General features: G+C 45.3%; 1 protein-coding gene across 1 annotated transcript in view; it reads right to left on the bottom strand.

Annotated features, from left to right (window-relative positions):
- Positions 1-24,308, bottom strand: part of aspscr1 (ASPSCR1 tether for SLC2A4, UBX domain containing) — a 27,832-nt gene extending 3,524 nt beyond the window's left edge. Inside the window, exons 1-15 of the mRNA XM_080517061.1 lie at positions 24,212-24,308; positions 23,932-23,987; positions 22,641-22,749; positions 14,466-14,566; positions 12,753-12,810; positions 12,583-12,656; positions 10,657-11,197; positions 9,208-9,267; positions 8,967-9,106; positions 8,253-8,334; positions 8,063-8,129; positions 7,687-7,749; positions 6,790-6,842; positions 366-417; positions 171-240 (exon numbers count right to left, since the gene is read on the bottom strand). Coding sequence (XP_080373187.1) covers positions 171-240; positions 366-417; positions 6,790-6,842; positions 7,687-7,749; positions 8,063-8,129; positions 8,253-8,334; positions 8,967-9,106; positions 9,208-9,267; positions 10,657-11,197; positions 12,583-12,656; positions 12,753-12,810; positions 14,466-14,566; positions 22,641-22,749; positions 23,932-23,987; positions 24,212-24,301 — 1,616 coding nt within the window. The 5' untranslated portion in view covers positions 24,302-24,308. The remainder of the gene's footprint in view (positions 1-170; positions 241-365; positions 418-6,789; positions 6,843-7,686; positions 7,750-8,062; positions 8,130-8,252; positions 8,335-8,966; positions 9,107-9,207; positions 9,268-10,656; positions 11,198-12,582; positions 12,657-12,752; positions 12,811-14,465; positions 14,567-22,640; positions 22,750-23,931; positions 23,988-24,211) is intronic.
- Between the last annotated feature and the right edge of the window lie 85 nt (positions 24,309-24,393).

The following is a 24,393-nucleotide window of genomic DNA, read 5'->3' as shown; positions in this document are numbered from 1 at the left end:
ACCTCAAAGGGATTCCAATGATGACAGCTTTGTGACAGGAAAATAGGCTGGTTGCCGCGGGATACAAGTGCATACATACACACCCAAGCACGCACACACACACACACACACACGACCAGCCGCACATTAAACACACACACACACGCACATGCACACACGAGAGCACATACCTTGCAATGGACTCATTTGCTTGCGAGGCCGAGACGGAGGACTGGAGCAGTTCTCTCTTCATGTAAAACTCTGCGGAGGAAACGATACAGAACTAACTATTGTCTTGTTGCATTCCTCACTCATGCTGCGGTATTGCATTTAAATTAGAATATTATGAAATAGAACCCCCCCCCCCAAAAAAAAGGGACAGAAACCTGTCTGAACGCTGGAGCCGAAGTAGACGACTGCACCGGGAAACAGGTCGGCCTGCAGACACAAACAGCGGCAGGAGTGAACAGAAGCTTCTGAAAGGTTCATTTCTGCAAAAAAACACAAAATCCAAACCAAAACGCCGTCGCCACATCCAAGCCAAAGTTCATTTTTTGAGAACGGGATCTGAACCAGCAACCACTTCTGTGAAGAAGACCACAAAACGAGCGCCAATCAAACGGCGGGGTGGAAAAAAACCCCACTTTCACCCCCGAAGCGTCGCATTCCTCCACCGCCGCTCGTCTTTCTTAATGGTTATAATGGAGGAGTGGCGGGCAGACGACCAGCCGTACAATTAGGCGGTGGGACCCGGCAGACTGACAGACGAGGTGCGGGCCTGTCAGTCTGCGAGCAGGGAAGCAAAACGTCTGTGACTCGTAACACGCGATGAGGGAAGGAGGTATGAAGAGAACAACCAGCGAGAGAATCCAAACGTAAAAACGCACACAAGAAAATGGGTTCGTCGCAAAATCCAGCCTCAGAAATTGTTTTTCAGTGTTTGTGGAAATAGGAAATGAAGCTTCAGCTTCACGAATCGACAGACTTCCGTCTCCTCCTGCCTCTTATTGCCACAGTCCATCGGTCCACATGGTCACCTCACCGCTTCTATTTATGGAAATCTGAAAATGGCGACACCGGGTTTCGTCCGTCTTCATCAAACAATCCAGATACAGACACATGTTAAACACCAGGAGGGTCAAACTCCTTCCCCTTCAGGAGCAACAACAAAGCCGGCGCAGTAAATAGTAGCATTAATATTTAGAAATAACTCGAGACTTGAAACCCGTGTTTGTTTTAGTGCAGAAGTTTCCATTCAATGAAGTGTCCCTTTACAACATATGAAAAACCCCAAATTCCAAGAAATTCGCTGCAATTTCAACAATATCAAGCCTCAGTTCACCAAGTGCTTTAAGATTATTATTATTATTATTACTCTATTTACAACTTCAAAGGCAGAAAAACATTTGGACCGGGACTCAACAATGTTCTAGTTCACGTCATGAGACCAGAATAACTCGTCACGTTCTAGAAATCATCTTTAACGTCGTCACGTTTCTACTCCGGTGTCGTAACACGAAGTGTTTCTAACATGTTTTTCTGTGCTTTTTATGTTTGCGCCTACATTTTCACTAAAAGCCCATCTGCTTTGACTGGCAAGTTTTTTATATCTCCTTTTTCCCGGAAACGATTCGCCGAATCGAGTATTCTGAGCGTTTAGATTTGTTTATTGTGTCCGATCTCCCAACCGGCTGAAAGTGAGGCGGAAGAAAAAGCTGGATTTTTTTTTTTTAAATGGGCAGCGAGGATAGCAACTTTTGCACTTAATAGGCAGGCACACGGAATAAGTTACACCCCCGCGCGCCCCCTGGTGGTCGAATAAATACATTGCATTTAATGTCATAAAATTTCATCTGGACTGTCGGTTCGGTTCTGGTCGTACGCTATAAAACAGTGGATGAAATTAGTCTTCAGTGAAGATCGTCACTCGCATATTAAAGTTATTAACCATAAAATGTGTCAATCTTTCGTCAGTCTAATAATTTAGCTGCATATTCTGTTATGAATTAATGGCACATGATGGATTTCATTCTGTACTTTAGTGACTTTAAAAGGTCTCTGATCAAAATCAACCTGTGAAATCAGACTTTAATCATCCCTCATGGGGGAACCACGGTGGCCCTGAAGTGCAAACCACAACAACAAATGAAAAAACACAACAACAAATTCAAAAACACAATAACAAATGGATGGTATCTTAAACAGAAAAGGTAGAGATTGTCTCTGATTGGACGACGGGACAGAACCGCTTGTGAACCGGAGGTCATTTCGCTTGTGGTGCGTTTAGTTTCAAGAGGAGAAAATACCGGGAAGGAAAGGAGGACCAAGGTTTTGTCCAGCTGGAGGAAAGAGTCGGTAGAGGAGTCAACAAATTTTTCCATATTTTGAAATTCGTGCTCCAGGCAGAATAACTTCTGGTTCAAAGGCTGAACGGCTCCGTCGTCCAATCAGAGAGCTCGTCTGCTGTTCTTCCATTAAAGTTAATGTCCTTGTGATTTTCAATTTGTTGTTGTTTTTTCATTTCTATTGTGTTTTTCATTTGTTATTGTGTTTTTTCATTTGCTGTTGTGTTTTTTCATTTGTTGTGTTTTTCAATTTGTTGTTGTGTTTTTTCATTTGTTGTTGTGTTTTTTCATTTGTTGTTGTGTTTTTTCCATTTGTTGTGTTTTTCAATTTGTTGTTGTGTTTTTCAATTTGTTGTTGTGTTTTTTCATTTGTTGTGTTTTTTCCATTTGTTGTGTTTTTTCATTTGCTATTGTGTTTTTCAATTTGTTGTTCGGGAACTCAAGAAAAAAAAAGAAAAACAGTCCTATTTATATTATTATTCCAAAATATAAACCATTAAATCCCAGTCCGAGCCTTGGAGAGTTCAAATGTTTCACTTTAGCGAGCTTCCTACGGGCCTAAAAAGGATTAATACCAGGTAAACAGGACCGTCACGTCCTTCCTCTTCCAGCAGGTTCAGAACTCGTGAAGACGTGAGGATGTGATTGACTCCAGGCCGTCTTTCCTGCGTCCATCTCAGCCTTCCTTGTCTTTCCTAATCCGATCTGCAGCTGCATCGATCACATAGCACTTATCTCACAAACCGCTTGTGTCGTTTTGCAGTTTGAGGCTTTAACCCATTAAGAAGCCAGGAGGTATTTCTGTGAACTCTTTTAACGACCAGGTGCCACGTTTGCCCGCCGCTCCCTTTAAACCTCAGCGTGAAGACATTTCTCTCCTGGAGAACTGCGCTGAAACGGTTTTATTTGGTCGCCACTTTTTTCAAACCGCAAACATCATTAAAGAGGAAGGTTTATTGACGTAATGGCCGCTCTTCCTCTCATCTTATAAAATAGTACAACGGCCATTTCCAACGTTTGCCACAATCAGGAATGATTCACTGGCAAGAGCGTGAAATAATTGCTCGTCGAGTCCCGTGAGTTTACGTAACAAAACTTAAAAGGCGTCTCTACGTTTCCGCCATCCACTGGACTTTTAACCTGGACGCTAAGAATTAACGGCGCATTTTTACCATCGAGTCAGCAGTTTTCGATGCACCTCCAGAATGCTGCTTCAAGTAGCCCGGGTTTCCAAAAAACAAATTAAAAGTGACCGAAGTGTTTGAACCAAAGAAATATTTGCAATGTGAAGAGATCAAACCGTGTCTGGATACTGTGAGCAACGTCGACGGTCCAGAGACCGATCACATCCAAACCCCAGTGGAGATGAAACGCGTGCAAGAGGTGAACTGATGTACTAATATGAACTGAAACTCACAGTATCAAGGCCTAAGAAGGACCAGGACCTGAAACACGCCGTGATCAGGTGAACCTGTGACGATACTGTAAAACTAATGACAAATTAATCTGCTACTTGTCGCAAAAAGAAACAAGAAGGCCGTTGCTGGGCTAATCCCCCGCCGGAGGGCTTTATATTTTCTCACAAAGCAGCTCTAAGGCAGCACACTTGGTACACTAGAGGGTGTTCCATGGGTCCTAGTAGATAATTATGTAGAATCTGAAAGGTCTTCTTCATAAGCTATGTCAAAATACGTCTCCAGAGCCCAAAAGGTGTTTTTATGCACTTAGTGACCCTGTGACCTGATATGCAAATTAGGTCATGGTCACCATGGTGCCCCTTCTCCCCAGGTGGAGTGTCCATGTGTGAAGTTTGGTGACTGTGGGCCCAGGAACTGCTGAGAAATGAGGAGAAATGTTCATATGAAAATACATGTATTGTGCAACCATGACGAGCAAACTTCAGACCCTACCAATCTTCAAGGTCAAGGTCAGGTCACTTGGTGTACTGGAGGTTATCCCTGGAGTGTGTATCATGTGTGTAGAAAATTTCAGAGCCCTAGCTCAAAAACCTAGGCCTCCAGAGCCCAAAATGTGTTTTTAAGCACTTGTGACACCTGTGACCTACTTAATATGCAAATTAGGTCAAGGTCACCATAGTATCCCTTCCCCCTCTGAGATGTATCCACATGTGAAGTTTAGTCACTGTGGGCCCAGGGGTTGCCGAGATATAGGTAGAAACGTTCGAACGGACGGACGTACGGACGGAGACTGTTTCAAGATCCCCCTTCGGGGCCTATCGGCCACGGCGGGGGATAAAAAAACACCAAACATGCAGAGGGAGGGAGGGAATTTTTAACTACGGGAGCCATATTATACACTCAACTGTCGTGTTTGGCAGAAGTGACAACGGGGATTTACACCAATCAGACAAACGTATCAAAATCACTCTCATCAACTAAAACCCAGACACTTTTACTTCTTCTGTCACGTTGAGGATAAATTCCCTCCCAACAGGTGCCATGATAAAGGGAGTGGCTTCACCAGTGGGTTCCCCTCCAATATGACACACACACACACACACACACACACACACACACACACACACACACACACACACACACACACACACACACACACACACACACACACACACACACACACACACACACACACACACACACACACACACACACACACACACACACACACACACACACACACACACACACACACACACACACCTTTTGTGTCGCTGGTTGCTAAATTGGGACACACCAGCCTAATTGCTGTGAGCAGGAAACATTGAGTTACAGTGGAACAACGGGCATTCCTGCCATCCTGCTCTCTGTGGCAACGTGTGTGTGTGTGTGCGTGTGCGTGTCAACCAGAAAGCGGGTGTAGAAAAATACAAATAAATAAAAGGGGGGAATTTAGAGAGTGGGAGAAAGAAAAAGAGAGAGGCAGAACGGATCCTGATGGAAGACAGAGGGGGAGACGGGCGAGGGAGGGGACGCCTGGAATCAAAGGGCTTCTGGGTTGGGAAACATTCCTTTCCTGACATGACACAAAGTGATTAAAGTGTGTGTGTGCGTGTGACGGCGAGGGCGAGGGGAGACACATGCGTGTGTATTTATGTGTACGTTCCCAAAAAAAGATTAAAGCTGCCTCGTGTTTTAAGATTGACGTAAAGACAGGGAAAACGGCGCTTGTGCGCGATGACACCAAAGGGATTAGAGACTTTGTTTTCCGGCGCTTTAATGCTTTTAAGTCCCTAATAGAAAGAGACACGCGGGTGAACAGAGGGGTGAGGCACAAGGGAGGGTCTGGAACGAGGGGCTGGAGGACGGACAGGGTCGGAGTTGGGGTACCGGAGAGGGAAAGTGGAAAAAACACAAGCGGGGAAAGTTCAGAAAGGGACAGGAGGGAGAGTTGGAGAAACAAAGAGAGATTGGCGACTTGCATCATATATTCGATCCAGAGAGATCGTGGCACCAGGAGGGCGTACACACACACACACACACACACACACACACACACACACACACACACACACACACACACACACACACACACACACACACACACACACACACACACACACACACACACACACACACACACACACACACACACACACACACACACACACACACACACACACACACACACTACACACATTTCAAAGTGCCCTTTTGAGGATTGTTATCTTTTGTACCAGCCCCCCCCCCCCCCCGCCCGAGGAGCCGAATCTCGTTCATCATCACAACACGATATCACTTCAAACGGCTTTCCCTTCCTCCCCTTTGCTCCTCCACTTCTTCTCTCCCGGCTGCAGGTTGAGTCAAAGTGTCGGGCGAGCGGAGAGGATAAGGCGCGCGAGATAAAAAAACGCTCCCGCTATTCTTAAATAATGTATCGGAAAATAAAAGAGCGATGACAGTCCGCTGAGGTGCAAAACGAATCAAGCATACTTTTTTCTTTTTTTTTAACTATTGGCTTCATCACGGCCGTGTCATTAAACTCTCGAAACTCAAAGGCAACAAAGCATCAAGGCTGCCCATTGCTGTGTGTGTGTGTGTGTGTGTGTGTGTGTGTGTGTGTGTGTGTGTGTGTGTGTGTGTGTAAGATCAAAGTGAGGCCTGTATTAACCCCATGTGCCAGTCTGGGAAAAATCAAGCCCAGCTGGGGTCAAGGACAGTGGAGAGAGAGAGAGACAGACAGAGAGAGAGAGAGAGAGGGGGGGGGGGGGGGGGGGGGGGGGGGGGGGGTGCAAGTGTGAGTCGGAGCGGGAGAAGAGGGGGAGCCGGGAATGTGTCGGGCTTTGAAGAAGAGAGAAGGACCAGCTGATACGTTTTACAGTCACTGTGAGCGCGTCTGCATGTGTTCGAGAAAGGAGACAAAAAAAAAAAATGTTGTCCTCCTCCGGGAGTCTGCCGCCGTGGCCTGCTTCGAGTCAAATCAATCGCTTCATGAGACGCTTCTCCTTTATTTACACAACTTTAGAAGACGTCACGATAAGTCTTACCTGGAAGAGTGTGGCTGAAGGGTCACTCAGGATAGTTTTCGGAGGGGTGGTGACTGGAAATCAGAAAAAAAAATTAAAATGGGAGAGATTACACTCTGGAAATGAAGTCTTGCTTTGACAAATTGATTTAAGAATAAATGGATGAAGTGTAACAGTAAGCAGAAAGAAGGATAACTCAATAACCAGCAATCCCGTCCCACATGCAGTCTGTGCCCAAGAGAACCAACCAGCGTTGAACTTGTTATCCCTCCAGAAACAAAAGGTCCGAATGTATAGGGCAAAGTGTGTTCATCTTATATTTAGTTCCCGGTGTCACGCTGAGTTTAAAATGCTTTGATGCATTATGGGAGAACCGACACGACAGACGGGAGAGAAAACTGGAAGTAACCAGGAAACACAGTTTTCTTCAATCTTTATTCAAGAAAATAATATTCATCTCTATATAAAAGCCCAAAATGGGGAAACTGTTCGTAGAGACTCTAGAGACTGTGAAACTTTATTCTGAAAACAACTTCTAGGATTTGTCAGCTGAAGCTTGTTCTCGTCACTCATTTAAAGCACTTTAATGCAAAAGGAAACTATTTAGAAGCTCCAGTTAGTCCTTTGAGATGTACACTCTTTTTAATGCCCTACAATCGGAACAATTTTTTGTAGGTTAGTTTCATCGAATCATAAAGTCGTCGCAATCGGATGCTAATGTGGCTGAAACATTGTCTTGCCTTCATGTTCCTGTCGAATCTAAATGATTGAAAGGACTTTGTCGTAAATCGCAGATAGAGAAACTGGTGTCCAGACCTTTCAAGAGGGAAACTCGGTGTCAATCAAAGCAGAACAGAAATCTATTTTTCTCCCTGCCGTAGTGGGTGAAGTGGATGCTTGTGCTGAACAGACACTCACACAGGTAGAAGGTGAGGCCAGGATCCTCCAAATGGCTCCCGACAAAGTGCCTCACAGCGCCGACTGGACAGAAACACACAGAAAACACCAGCTGAGGCATGAAGACACTGATCCATCCACACACACCGCTGGAATTCATTTGTCACGAGGAATTTCCCTCCAGTGTGTTGTTGTTGTTGTTGTCGTTGTGGCTGCGGTGTTGCTGCGGAGCCGAGGTGCATCGCAAATCCCTGGAATTACAGCCTCGCCGCGGCCGCTCTCACGTGTGGTGAGGGGAGCCGCCAGAGCCTTGCTTGCATTGCAGCCATACCTGTGGCGAGCCGGCTGAAACACACACTCCCGACACACATGCTCACAAACACACACACACACACACCTGTCTCCAAGGGTCTGAAGAAGCCCTGCAGAACGTGCCTGTCTGGAAACTGGACCCTCAGGACCACCTGGAGAAGCACAGCGGCAACACATCCTGTACATTTTAAACAGATACGCGATTTCTTTCTCTCTCTCTTTTTTTTTTTTTTTTTTTTAAACACTTGCAGGTGTGTCAGTTGGTCTCTCCTCACTTTGGGATATCGATCCATCTTCTCCTTCATCTGCGCTTCTCGTAGGGATTTGGTCATTAGCGGCGCCTCCTCCAATAACTTCCTGCGGGGAACGGAGGGACGGAAAGAGAAACGTCAGACGAAATAAGAAGCACATTTGCGCGGCCGATGACGGCGTTGAGCGAGAAAAGGGGAAAGTCGCGTGGTTTCCCCCGCCGCCCTCAGCGTGTGTGTGGTCGCGCACGCGTGTCAGAGGTGCAGACAAATCGCTGCGGTTTTGGCTTTAATTCCAACCCCAACCCTCGGTAATTGCAGTCGCTGACATGGCGGCAGCGGAGCCGGAGCAGGAACGTCTGCGCGACGCGGAGTCGCCGACTGCTCGCAGCGGCCCGTGTTTAGAAACTTTCGTAGTGCGCCTGGCGTCTCGTAAAGGAGAGCAGGTTTGCAAAACGCACGCGGGACGTCTCGACAGCCGCGGAGCGAAGAACCAACTCGTGTGCATCTGTTTTGAAAGAAGCGCTCATAAATAAATAGGGACTTCAAAACGATGGCCGGCGTGGCGTCCAGCACTGCCTGTGGCCTCCTGCAATGGCGGGTCACAGGCCGCCAGACGCACCTGGTGTCAAGTCGTGACTAATGATCAGTTTCGAACACGCGTTTCTGCAGCGGCGAGGTGTTTGTGCTTAAACGTCAGACGTTGGGAGTGATTCTTTCAAGCCTCCTCCTCCTCCTCACCTCTCGCTTTTCAGCTGAGCGAAACGCCTCCTAATGTCATCCACGGTCACCTCAAAGAACTCGTCGGGCAGGTCGGCGTGCTGCTCGGACCGACGGGACATGGAGTCCAGGTGGTAGATCATGGCCTCCCGCTCCACCGGCTGCAGACAGACAGTCAGCTGAAAGCGGCCCGTTCGGCTCGCCGTGGACGTCAGACGGGAGACGGGCACACAGGAATCTTCTCAGGAATGAACATCCTTACCTCCGAGAACTCGTCCTCCCGACTCGTCCGCTCGTCCCGTCGATTGGAACTGGTTTTACACTGTGAACACAGGAAAGTCCAGTTCAGAGCAGATCAGACAGTCGGAGCTAAATTCCCCAAGTTGAAATGTCGAACTCAAGGTAAATCTAGTCTCACTTATGTAGAGGAACTTGTAAAAAAAAAAAAATACGACAACTCATAATGTGAAACTGTAAACAAGTTGTTGTTTTTAGAGCAAGGGAGTGTGTTTGTCTCACGAACAGCAAACATTCACACAAACACAAAGTCATTTTCAGTGAAGCGGGCTGCTCGTCGTCACGCCCGACTCTCGTGTTCCACAATGAAGCGTTTCCTTTTACCGCTGGGAGGCTGTTTCTTCCAATTCCTCCAATTACTTGGATTTGGATCCCCCATCTCGCTCTGTCCATATGCCAGAGTGCCCTTGAGCAACACACCAAACTGCAAATTACTCCCAAAGGAGGACGAGAACCTGGCAAGGCAGCCATCATCAATGGTGTGTGTGTGTGTGTAGCAATTTGGTGAAAATGTATTTAGTAGGACATCCATTATTGACACCTCATCAAAACGTACTTTTTGTGGTTTCACTTAGTATTTTTTAACTAACAAGACAAGTTTTTTTTTTTTTTTTTAAACAAAGGAGCTATAAACATTTGGCACAAAATGAAAAACGTTTTCCTTTGAGAGCTCAGGTGCTTCTTCTAAATGACGAGGAGAAAACGGAATCAACTAGTCCAAATAAATGTGTACTTATAAAGGCATCTTGGGCATTTAACAAGTCACTAATAAAAACAAAAACAAACCCTCGTATTTTTTGTATGTGTGAAAAACGATTCAAGAATGCGGTACCATATTGGAACGTTGTGACAGGTATTTTCCCATGTTTCCTTGATTTCCGTCGTATTTAATCAAGTTTTTTCAATAAAAATGTTAACTTCTCTCTTTTTCCCGCTTCGACAGACCCAAACTTTTCCAATCTACAAGTCGTCTTTCCTTTAATTCTCCCCAGTTTGGATTCTTCGGCTTCCTCACGGTACAGCCGACTTCAGTAACAAGGTGAACTCAGCTTCATTATCTAAAGGAGCAACGCGATGCAGCTCCACTTCAAAAGATGTTTCAGATTAAGATGTGTCAACTTTGAAGTCTTTTTTTTTTTAAACTTCTATGCTTTGGCAGTTTGAGGTTGAAAGTTATTCTCGACTTTGGAAGCGAACTGATGGAAAACTCATCTGAGCACAACATCCGTATAGAAAAAGTTCTGTGGCTTTCAAGTGGATCACATGTTCTCCATTAGCAGATTGAAAGCAAACACAGACAACAAGTCCCAACATCAACCAGAAAACAGAAACGGGTCTTGGGTTTGATGAAATCGGAGCTTTTTCCTGTTCAATCACGTTCAAAACATGTCGTAGGTATTTTTACATGGGTCACCTTGGTGCTTGAACCGTGGCTGGATTTGGCTTTCTTGGCTTTGGGCGATTCAACCACGGCAGGCGGGGCCGAGGACGAAGACGAAGACGAGGACGCAGGTCGTCCAGCCGGGCCCCCGAGCCGCTGACCACCTCCAGAAAAAGGAATGAAAGGAGCCGCGGGAGCAGAGGAGGAGGAGGAGGACGGGTGCGAGTTGAGTCCCGAGGGCCCCGCCTCCTCTCCGTCCTCCACTGCCGGCGGACTTCCTACTTGAGGGGCTTCTTGCCGAACTGCATTCTGGGAGCTTGAAGCGTCGCCCCGCTGGACCGGGTGTGCGCTCGCAGGCGCCGCGGGAGTCGGTACGGACGATTCCATTGGCACGTCGGGGCGAGGACCTGCGCTCGGCGCCGCTGCGGGCGGGGTCTCCGCAGGCGACGGGGTGGGGTCGGGCTGAGATGGCGGGCGAGGCACGGTTTCCTTGGCGACGGGTGTGGTCGGAACCGCGGCCGTTTCAGACGCATCTTCTTCTTCTTCTGGCGATTTATCCTTTTTCAGTAAGAACCTTAAAGACAAACAATGAAAGTAACTTTGTTAGTGTGAAATTTGAAGAACAGGCCTCCACACTGGTGAAGTGCCCTGCAGCCTGTATCTGAAACAGCTGGTTGTGAAATAATGATTTCTAATATCACAAAATTGCAGCATTTTTTGTGACGACGCCATGATGAGGTTCCCCTTTTTTGATCTTAGCTTGAAGCGACAGAGATCAACAGCTGAAGCCCGACATGAAATCAACAACTCAGTATTTAGATGTTATTGTGATCGACGACAGCCTGAACACACACATTTTCCATACACACACACACACACACATTTTCCATGCGTGTGAATGTTTAGGTTATTCTGTATATATGGTGTGTCTGCTGAGATGGATGCGATGCTGAATGTGAGAATGGCTGCCTGTGTTCCATTGTATGTCGCCTGTGTGTCTACTGTAGCTACACCGCAATTTCGTTGTACCATGTACAATGACAATAAAGCTTCTAATCTAATCTAATAAGGCACAGAAGCTAATCTTCACTTCCTCTCTGGGGTAAATCATCCAGGTGTAACAACCCCGAACAAACTGAAAGAGTGAAGAGACTAATCCTTAATATGATAAACCTCCAGAGAGGAGGGGCTCAGCGAGGGACAGGAAGGAAGGAGATATTGTGCACTTTTATTGAACTTGTTTTCCCCGGCAGGAGAGTCGCCTCACAATGTCACATGTGAGGCTCCAGGCTTGTCATTTTCAGACTTTGCTTCTGTTCTAAAAGGTTGCAAAAGTGCTCAATTTCTTTAATCAGAAGGATCATATGACTTTTGTAATTTTACTTCTTGAAATTAGAAAAAGTGTCCTCAAATACAAATGTAAAAATCTTTAACTTCATGGACACATTAAGGCCTCTTGACCTTCTTTTTAGGGGTTTGTTTTTCCGAAAAAATAGTCAAGATATGACTGGATTCCAATCCAAACGCGGAAAACTGTGACTGTCAGCGGCTTGGAATTATTATCCAAAGAGTTTCAAACCACAGGCCACATTGACCACCATAAGGAGATATATATATATATATATATATATATATGGTACAGAGATTTGTGTTAAAACGTAGGGAGTAAAATTATAAAGTCATCGGAGAAACATATACTCAAGTAAAACATCTGTTATGTGGCACCTCTGATCTTCATAATGTAAATGGTTCAAGGGGTCCTAAAATAAGAAGAGTTGCCACTCTTGCATTACGATGACGTCGAACACATGCCAACAATTTCTGTGATTGTCCGACATTAGAATAACCAGCAGGGGTTAAAGACGGAGTCACTTCAACTCTCCATCGACTGGAAATCCTTGTCGTTGCTTTGCGAGTAGAACTCTACACGGCAGAAACACGTGAAGACAAGCCGGGTACCTGACGATGGCACTTCCTCCGGTGAGGCCGAGAGACTTGAGCGTGGCCTTCTTCAGTGCTTCTTCTCCACTCACCTTCACACACACACACACACACAGAGACAGAAACAGCTGTGTTACCATGAAACTCCCTTTCATGGAGGACGGGAGCGTTGCAGGGACACCACGTACCTCGTCTCTCATGTAAACACACACGGGAGTGGATCCCTCCTCCGACAGCAGCGACCCACTGGAGAAAGCAGACGATGTCGAGGGGAAGAAGTGAGATTTGATTTGCTTTAATGTGCGACACAAAAGCAAAGCGGCTTTCTTTACATCCTCCGAGGGAGGAACGGGCTCCGTGACTTCGGTGGCACGCGGCCTGCATGTGCAAACCATGTGTGCGCCAGCCTGAGTAGAACCTAATTGAACCATAAATGTTTTACTGTTGTTCTCCCCAGTCCCGAAAATCAAAGCCTTCCCCTTCGCCTTCACAGCATTCCCCGAGCGTTCAAACGTCGCCGCGGAGCGAACGCTCATTTCATGGAAGCGTAACTTCCCAGGGAAAGGGATCTGGATACGGAGTGATGTCAGTTAATAGAGATGAGATGAGGGGCTGGACGGATCCTGGAGCACCTGGGACCGCACAGCTGGAACTACTGAGCAACAGCTGTCTGGACGTATGAGTGAATGAGTGTGTGAGGGAAAGCTCACTTCAGAGGAGGAGGAGAAGGAATGTTGTCCTCGACTGTGTTCATATCCTTAAAAACAATGTATGAAAAGCAATCATTGGTTTACCCTCCTCTCATGCATATGATGTCATTTGAGACTCTGAAAGGGTTAAACAGGATTATGAACGATGGCCTTTCAGCCGCGGGCTCAGAGATCTTTTGGTAAAAGACAAGGAAGCACCTCAACTCTGTTGTTAAGCTCTGGTCCAAGAAACTTGAGGACAAGTTTAACCTATTAGACCACCTTTCTCCTGAATTTATCTTTATTTATTTATTTATTTTTGTGCCACCAATGAGGACAAACGCTCCATTAAGACGTTTGTCCATTCAGACACCAGGCTGCTGAATCTGAAGTGATTCTGCTCCCACCTGGTCCTTGAATATTATTCATTTATATACATTCTAGTTGTGCCTCTTTTCCATGCTGTAGACTCATGTACTCGTTTCTAATGTTTACACATTTATTCATTCACTTTTCTGGGCTAAGATGGGAAGAATGTTGGACTGAGTTACCCAGATCAGAATAAATAAAAAGCTGCTCAAAACTCCAACATACTGAGTAAAACAGATACTGACTGAGTGACAGAGACTGATTTTGTTGTTTTTGTATTTTGTACTAGTTTTAATCTAGAGGAGCTGTTTGACCACAACCTTCATTGATGATATCAGTAAGAGACGAGAAAAAAAGTGTTTCAACAATTAGTACAAAGGAAGAAGAAAAAAACTAAAACACATTTAGAGGTGGTTTGTTGCTTATGAGGCAAAGCCTATGGAAATTAAACTACTGGGTCTACGTCAGTACGAAATAATGTCACAAATAAAAAATGTTATGTGCACTAAAAACTAACTTTTTAACATTCCCAGCTGCAGCAAATATTTTCAGCTCGTATTCAGACACGAGCCTGAAACTAAAGTGAACGAGGAGCAAATTCACCACAAATAGAAGTCTGACATGATTAATGCAGATTACAGGAAAGGAGTAAAGACCTCAACTCGAAACATGAGCCCACATTTATCTCCAAGATAAACCAGAAATAAAAGATAAACCTGGAGAAATAAAAAGCCATTTTATGCACGATTCTGTTTAATTCCAGAACCTGGAAATCACCTGTCGCTTCGTTTGGCTTTACTGTATATTAAAGTATCTTTCGCCGAGCCTTTAGCGGACACACACCTGATCTCGGGGAAATGAGTGAGCAGCTCCCACAGACTCTGTCCAGAGGAGAAGGAAGCCTGGAGCCGAGAGCCGTCCTCCCTCTGCAGGGCGACCCGCACCTGATGGAACCACAAGAGGAGGCAGGCTGAGTGCACATGGACATCACAGACCACAGACACGTCAACAAACACGCTCCAGGAATAAACGGCAGGCCCTCGGCGTGTGTGTGTGTGTGTGTGTGTGTAAACTCTCAGAGGCTTACTCTGAGCTTCGTTTATTTATTTAATACGTGAACTTAGCAGAGGACGCATGCCACAAGAGACAACAGTTATATTTCATCAAGAAATGCATTTAAAAAAAAAAAAAAACAATCAGCTGGAAACCATTCCCTTAACAGTCTGTCGCAACACTTTGAAGAATTCGTTCAGTTTTTCTCTTGGAACCAATTATCAATTAAAGCTTCCTTTATGCACAACAGAAGCTTAAAATAAACATCTTTAACCTCAAACATTTCATGTGGCTGGACTCTTTTGAACCAAAGTCTCCCTGGACGGGTGTTTGTGAGCTCTTGGCTCTTCAGTCTACGTTGCACCAAGAAACATTCTTTGATAATCAAACTTGATTGAGCTGCACATGTGGGCCGACACTTGGCCTGAAACGAGCAACACCAGGCGTCAACGTGAGCCCGAGTCCTCGCCGCTTCCTCTTTGAGTCACTCAACGGGCCGATCATGTTTACACCGCAACGGTGTTGTCCGGCGCAGAAGAACACCGCGGCACTCGGGCACACCGGGAGAGATGAAAAGACGGCCCTTGGCCGTCAACAGACAAACACGTCACACTGTGTTTTGTGTGCGGCGGGAAAATCTGCGAGGCAGCAACAGTCAACCATCCATCAAATGAACAAAAACAGCAGATCAAACCCAGCCGAGATTTTACTGCTGAGATTATGATGCCATGAAGTCATAGGAAACTACAGCTCAGCTACAACAAACGACTTTTATTGGACAGAAATCAAAGAGAGAGCACAGGCGGAGAATTCAGGTATTTCCAGGTACAAAAATAAAAAAAAACACCAACGCGTATAACTGATTGGATCATTAAAAACACACTAAAAAAAAACACATTGTTTGACCAAACATGTTTTGATACTTAGCGTCACAATATGTTTACCATGTTACTGGGATGACGAGCCGGCCGTCTAATGCAAACGCTTAATCATATCAGTATGTTCATACCATGACTATTATGGCTGGAATTACTATGGCCTTGGCATGTTAGAGTCGTCTTAATGTGGGGAAATTAAAATGAAGTGTAAAGGTTCAAAAGAGTTTTAACACCATCATAAAATAACTCTTACAAATCGAACCTGCAGTAAAACCAGCAGCATTCCTCATTCGCTTCTCTGAAAGTTGCTGTAACGCTTTTAATTATTGCTGTAATCCTTTAGGGAAACAAGGACTTGAAGTTTGCTAGTTCAAATCCCCCCTGCTGACAGGTCACCACTGTAGGCCCCTGAGCAAGGCACCAATCATTGAAAAGGTCAAACTTCCATGTAACGTAGATTTAATACTTCAACTTATAAAAAAGATGTTTGTTTTTTTTTTACAATTTCAGCCATGAAAATCCAAGTTGTGACAATAATATCTCAATATAATTTCTCAAGCAACACGATGTCATCTGTTTCCAGACGCCTGAAAGCTTTTCGTTTATATGTAAAACTAACAAAACGTCCAACAACTTTCAGTTATATTCTAACTTTTTGAGATGCAGCTGTGCTTTAATGACTGTAGAAGGTTTTGAGAGGAAGTCAAACTCCTGCTGTATAAAAGAAAAAGCTTTGTGAACGCTCCTCCCGTGTGCGTTCGTTCTTTATGAGAGCCACCTGACTCCATATAGCTTCTCGTTGGTTATGCAGGTGTGGATGGTTTTCTTGTAATGGTTGGGGAATTTGGAGTGGGCACGAGGGATCGCTTCATCGTTTGATAAATGAGAAACTGGTTGACGTTGAGCCGCTTGCCCGTGAAGGAATTTTCAAACAACATGGGTTTTCATGTGTAACTGCGGTAAGGCAAACATGATGCACAGCTACGACTGCATGTGTGGAAATTAAGATAACTGAGCCCGGGAGGTCCTTGTGCAAGCCGTTCCACCTCTCCTGGCTCAATTACAGGTCAGAATATAATTCTAAATATAAGACAGCGCCGGGTCTCCTGTGAATGCTGTGGCTAAAAATAGCACAAATATTGTGCACCAGAACGTGAAAATTAGTTCGAGTGCAACGTGACTCTAATGTGACACTCGTCATCATCGTGGCAACAGCTTCCGATACGAGTGAAACGTTCGTTTCCCCGACATGCTCTTTCCTGGTAACAATTATTGATTGTCACAGCTCATCGCGCTACCGTCTCTGAACGAAGGCAGGATTCCCCCTGTGCAGGTCCACCACGGGACAAACACACACAGACGCACCTTCGGCCATTCAGTGTCCACATTTAACCACGGAGTCCTGATTCTGGGCTGACGGAGGAACGGAAGGAACGAGAGAAAACAAACACATGAAAACAACCTCCAAACATCCTCCCAAACACCCTCCAAACAACCTCCCAACAACCTCCCAACAACCTCCCAACAACCTCCCAACAACCTCCCAAACATCCTCCAAACATCCTCCAAACAACCTCCAAACAACCTCCAAACAACCTCCAAACAACCTCCAAACAACCTCCAAACACCCTCCCAACACCCTCCAAACACCCTCCAAACATCCTCCAAACAACCTCCCAAACAACCTCCCAAACAACCTCCCAAACAACCTCCCAAACAACCTCCCAAACAACCTCCCAAACAACCTCCCAAACAACCTCCCAAACAACCTCCCAAACAACCTCCCAAACAACCACCCAAACAACCACCCAAACAACCACCCAAACAACCACCCAAACAACCTCCAAACAACCACCCAAACAACCTCCAAACATCCTCCAAACAACCACCCAAACAACCACCCAAACAACCACCCAAACAACCTCCAAACAACCTCCAAACATCCTCCCAAACATCCTCCCAAACATCCTCCCAAACACCTCCCAAACAACCTCCAAACATCCTCCAAACATCCTCCAAACATCCTCCCAAACAACCTCCCAAACAACCTCCCAAACAACCTCCCAAACAACCTCCAAACAACCTCCAAACAACCTCCAAACATCCTCCCAAACATCCTCCAAACAACCCCCAAACATCCTCCCAAACAACCTCCCAAACAACCTCCCAAACAACCTCCCAAACACCCTCCAAACACCCTCCAAACACCCTCCAAACACCCTCCAAACACCCTCCAAACATCCTCCCAAACAACCTCCCAAACAACCTCCCAAACAACCTCCCAAACAACCTCCCAAACAACCTCCCAAACACCCTCCAAACATCCTCCAAACATCCTCCAAACACCCTCCAAACATCCTCCAAACATCCTCCAAACATCCTCCAAACATCCTCCAAACATCCTCCAAACATCCTCCAAACATCCTCCAAACATCCTCCAAACATCCTCCAAACAACCTCCCAAACATCCTCCCAAACAACCTCCCAAACATCCTCCCAAACATCCTCCAAAACAACCACCCAAACAACCTCCCAAACAACCACCCAAACAACCACCCAAACAACCTCCAAACAACCTCCAAACATCCACCCAAACAACCTCCAAACATCCTCCAAACAACCACCAAACAACCTCCAAACAACCTCCAAACAACCTCCAAACAACCTCCCAAACAACCTCCCAAACAACCTCCCAAACAACCTCCCAAACAACCTCCCAAACAACCTCCCAAACAACCTCCCAAACAACCTCCCAAACAACCTCCCAAACAACCTCCCAAACAACCACCCAAACAACCACCCAAACAACCTCCAAACAACCACCCAAACAACCTCCAAACATCCTCCAAACAACCACCCAAACAACCACCCAAACAACCACCCAAACAACCTCCAAACAACCTCCAAACATCCTCCCAAACATCCTCCCAAACATCCTCCCAAACAACCTCCAAACATCCTCCAAACATCCTCCAAACATCCTCCAAACATCCTCCCAAACAACCTCCCAAACAACCTCCCAAACAACCTCCAAACATCCTCCCAAACATCCTCCAAACAACCTCCAAACATCCTCCCAAACATCCTCCCAAACAACCTCCCAAACAACCTCCCAAACACCCTCCAAACACCCTCCAAACACCCTCCAAACACCCTCCAAACACCCTCCAAACATCCTCCCAAACAACCTCCCAAACAACCTCCCAAACAACCTCCCAAACAACCTCCCAAACACCCTCCAAACATCCTCCAAACATCCTCCAAACACCCTCCAAACATCCTCCAAACATCCTCCAAACATCCTCCAAACATCCTCCAAACATCCTCCAAACATCCTCCAAACATCCTCCAAACAACCTCCCAAACAACCTCCCAAACAACCTCCCAAACATCCTCCCAAACATCCACCCAAACAACCACCCAAACAACCTCCCAAACAACCACCCAAACAACCACCCAAACAACCACCCAAACAACCTCCAAACATCCTCCAAACAACCTCCAAACAACCTCCAAACAACCTCCAAACAACCTCCAAACAACCTCCAAACAACCACCCAAACAACCACCCAAACAACCACCCAAACAACCTCCAAACAACCTCCAAACAACCTCCAAACAACCTCCAAACATCCTCCCAAACATCCTCCAAACACCCTCCAAACATCCTCCAAACATCCTCCAAACATCCTCCAAACATCCTCCAAACATCCTCCAAACATCCTCCAAACAACCTCCCAAACAACCTCCCAAACAACCTCCCAAACATCCTCCCAAACATCCTCCAAAACAACCACCCAAACAACCTCCCAAACAACCACCCAAACAACCACCCAAACAACCTCCAAACAACCTCCAAACATCCACCCAAACAACCTCCAAACAACCACCCAAACATCCTCCAAACAACCACCCAAACATCCTCCAAACAACCACCCAAACAACCTCCAAACAACCTCCAAACAACCTCCAAACAACCTCCAAACAACCACCCAAACAACCACCCAAACAACCTCCAAACAACCACCCAAACATCCTCCAAACAACCACCCAAACAACCTCCAAACAACCTCCAAACAACCTCCAAACAACCTCCAAACATCCTCCCAAACATCCTCCCAAACATCCTCCCAAACATCCTCCCAAACAACCTCCAAACATCCTCCAAAACATCCTCCCAAACATCCTCCCAAACATCCTCCCAAACATCCTCCCAAACAACCTCCCAAACAACCTCCCAAACAACCTCCCAAACAACCTCCAAACAACCTCCCAAACAACCTCCCAAACAACCTCCAAACAACCTCCAAACAACCTCCAAACATCCTCCCAAACATCCTCCAAACAACCTCCAAACATCCTCCCAAACATCCTCCCAAACATCCTCCCAAACAACCTCCCAAACACCCTCCAAACACCCTCCAAACATCCTCCCAAACAACCTCCCAAACATCCTCCAAACAACCTCCCAAACAACCTCCCAAACAACCTCCCAAACAACCTCCAAACATCCTCCAAACATCCTCCAAACATCCTCCAAACATCCTCCAAACAACCTCCCAAACAACCTCCAAACAACCTCCAAACAACCTCCAAACATCCTCCCAAACATCCTCCCAAACATCCTCCCAAACAACCTCCCAAACAACCTCCAAACATCCTCCAAACATCCTCCAAAACATCCTCCCAAACATCCTCCCAAACATCCTCCCAAACATCCTCCCAAACAACCTCCCAAACAACCTCCCAAACAACCTCCCAAACAACCTCCCAAACAACCTCCAAACAACCTCCCAAACAACCTCCAAACAACCTCCAAACACCCTCCAAACAACCTCCAAACATCCTCCCAAACATCCTCCAAACAACCTCCAAACATCCTCCCAAACATCCTCCCAAACAACCTCCCAAACAACCTCCCAAACACCCTCCAAACACCCTCCAAACATCCTCCCAAACAACCTCCCAAACATCCTCCAAACAACCTCCCAAACAACCTCCCAAACAACCTCCCAAACACCCTCCAAACATCCTCCAAACATCCTCCAAACATCCTCCAAACATCCTCCAAACAACCTCCCAAACAACCTCCCAAACATCCTCCCAAACATCCTCCAAAACAACCACCCAAACAACCACCCAAACAACCACCCAAACAACCACCCAAACAACCTCCAAACATCCTCCCAAACAACCTCCAAACAACCACCCAAACAACCACCCAAACAACCACCCAAACAACCACCAAACAACCTCCAAACATCCTCCAAACAACCTCCAAACAACCTCCAAACAACCACCCAAACAACCACCCAAACAACCACCCAAACATCCTCCAAACAACCACCCAAACATCCTCCAAACAACCACCCAAACATCCTCCAAACAACCACCCAAACAACCTCCAAACAACCTCCAAACAACCTCCAAACAACCTCCAAACAACCTCCAAACATCCTCCAAACATCCTCCAAACATCCTCCAAACATCCTCCAAACATCCTCCAAACATCCTCCAAACAACCACCCAAACAACCACCCAAACAACCACCCAAACAACCACCCAAACATCCTCCAAACATCCTCCAAACAACCACCCAAACAACCACCCAAACAACCACCCAAACAACCACCCCAACAACCACCCAAACAACCACCCAAACAACCTCCAAACAACCTCCAAACAACCTCCAAACAACCTCCAAACAACCTCCAAACAGAACGGCTCACCAGCCAAACACAGACTCAATCTAACAGGGACAATCACGCTGTGAAGCAAGAGTCCGAGACTTAACAGGTCAGATCGCACTAATTGAAATGTTATCAGAGTTTGAATGACTGAAACCAAAATGGCTTCAATCGTTTGAGAAAAGTCACGGCTCAAGTTCTTCCGTTACTGGGTGGAAATTTTAAGGCTTTTGTTGAATTCAACTTCACGGCAATAACAGAATCTGCACACATTTTATTTAACCAGGCATGCCTCACATCTGCAGACGCTTGTTACAAATACCTCAGTTTTTTTTATTTTTAAGGGTCAAAGAGGCTCCGACTTTGGCAGAGTATTATTTCTGTGCTTGGTTACTCCGGTTACGATTTGTTTGATTCTTCGGTTTCAGATTTTGTTTACTTTTTCCACAAGCACTGGGAAAGTCTAAAGAATGTGTTTACGTGAAGCATTATAACTGTTTGTGTCACACATCATGTTTGTCTGTGTTCAAGTCACATTTTCTAAATAATTAGCTGAAAGAAACGGGAAATTGTAAAAAGTGTCATAGTACAATAAAAAAAACTCTTTATTGTGTCCAATTTATTTAATTGACTTGTAATTTAGCTGATAAAAGTTCATGAAAAAGTTGCAAACACACTTTACCGCCCGAAAATGTCTTGTGTAACGCAACAAAATACTTTTTTTTCAAATTTGTCAGCATAAATACAGACTGTCTGAATGGCTATTAGAACAGTCGTGAATTTTCCGAGGTACGCTTGAACGCCCCATCCTGTGAGCAGTGGGTGTGGCTGCCCTGCTGCTGGGTTTGTGCTCAGGGATGAGAGTGGATGTAAGGACCTTTTTTCTCTGTTACTTTGTATCCAGACTACACAACCACCCACCTGTATAGGACCTGCTGATTCAAATAAAGTTGAAGAAAGATTCTCTGACCGGAATTGTCTGTGGTGCTCCAACCCTGACCACTAAATATCCGGGATCCGTCCCGTACACAGACGTTCACAATCGCTCTCATTTATTTATTTTTTTTCCAAACAGAAAATGTAAACACAGTTGAAATTAAACTGTTGGAAATGTAGAGGCCAAACATTTTCAGGAACCCACTTTGTGAGCAACTGTCTCCAAATCAGAATAATGATAAGACAACCCACACACAGAATTCCCATTGTCAGAAAACTAAATCTATGCAACAACCTTATAATTTTGACCTGATTCTATAAATGACATTGACTCAAGACATCTGTACTTGATACATCGCACTTTTGCCGTTTTATAACTATTTTTCTCGCGCCACAATTCTCTCACTATCAGCCAATGTCTCTTCCTCACGAATACAAACACACTTCCACTTTATTTTACTAACCTGGGCTTCGGCTTGCTTCCTTGTACTCGTAACCATTTCCAGTTTAGCGTTGTTGGGTAGGTTGGCAAACCTCCAGGGCAGAGTCAGGTCAACAACAGTCCTCTGAAACCTGTCCCGAGGTGAAAAGAATGCAACAGCAGTCAGTTTCTTAGTGTTCAAGGTCCCCTCTGAAAATGATGAGTTGTCATATCCTTAGAACTCAAAATAACAACAACTCTGACCAGAACTTGGGGAGTTAAGTTAGTTTAATCCACAGAAAATTAATCCACAACAATTTAAAACGTACTCGATTTAGTTGTGGTTTAAAGAAAATGGATAAATAACAACAACTAACATTCTAGTTTACAACTTTCTAAATGTTTGCTTATTCCTTTAGTGCTTTAAGACGGAGAACTAAAAATATCTTAGATAGTGAATTTCTGATACTATAAACAATTTTTCTCTGTTGGATCGTGAGACGCTGCAGAAGACATTCCTTCGACCATACGAGGCTGTCGTGAGCCTCAGAATCAAAAAGATCTCCAGTTTATTAAGGTGGCCTTAGCGTGAGTTCCCCACAACAATAAGTGCATTATATTGATTGGTCAATAATAGGCGCAAGGATGGAAACACTGAGTGAGTCAACACAGAACTTTTATCGAGACTATCAGAAAACATTTTCTGCTTTCTTCCATTTGACTGAATTGTGCTATTTGAGTCATTGCTTGACATATTTGCACTTGCTTGCACACCAAAAACGCTTTAATGTTCTCTTTTTGTTGGAAATGTTCTATCATTTACTTTGCAGTGATTTCGGTGTCTTAGAAATGTTGGTCTTGTAGTACAGCAGGAGCAGAATGTACATGTATCTACCTATAGTTCAGTGTTTTGGGCGTCACGAGGTGAACAGTGGAACCTTTCTTTGTTGGGTCAGGTGTTTCACCCGGAGGGAGAAGCGGGATACACGCCTGGATGTTTGACAAATATTTGTTTGAGTGTACAGGACACTGTAAGTTGTTAATAATGAGCAAGGTGTTCAGTTGTAAATGACTTGGACATTTTTATTCATCCAACACAACGACGTATTTAGGTACAAATGCAATTAAAACTAATGTCAGATGAAGCTTAAATTAAATAACTTATTCAGCAGGATGGGACTGTGGTCTTCAGTTATAGCATACGTTTGTATTGTTAGACACTTTTGGTCCAGTGCAGGTGTTTTTCTGGTATATTACTGTGTTGTAGTTTAGTTGAAGGGGTTCAACTGATGGGAATCGTGTAATAAAGCACAGTGACAGCTACAAACACTCACTTCAAACCATGATCGTCCGGGTTAAATCCATGACTTTTACACACGTCCTCCAACACCTGGGGAAACACAGGGTGTCAGACACACAGTCAATACACATTTTCCAGTTTTATTTCCATTTCGGAGGCACAGCAACAGAAAGTGATCTGTCACTGGCTAACCACTGCTAGCACGGTGAGCTAACGCTGAGAAAACAATGTGGCTCTTTCAGAGCGACAGAAAGGCGGATTCACACAAACCGCCAGGACCGGAAGACGCTTCCCGGTCCCAAAACACGGCTTACCTGCAGTAAAGGGGTGTTTGGAGAAACTTTAATGGTTTGTCTTCTCCCGTTTGGTGTGAGAACCGTAACAGCTGAGCCGCCGGCCGCCATCGTGATTTGTGACGTCACGTTGTTTGTTTGAATGAACTTTATTGACAACACGCGCGCAATAAAATTTTAACCCTTTACTTTCACTGACAGTA

This window comes from Blennius ocellaris (genome assembly GCF_963422515.1).
Source record: "Blennius ocellaris genome assembly, chromosome: 3".
In the NCBI taxonomy this organism is placed as follows: domain Eukaryota; kingdom Metazoa; phylum Chordata; class Actinopteri; order Blenniiformes; family Blenniidae; genus Blennius; species Blennius ocellaris.
The sequence above is the reverse complement of the archived record's forward strand: the minus strand, read 5'-3'. Positions and strand labels throughout refer to the sequence as shown.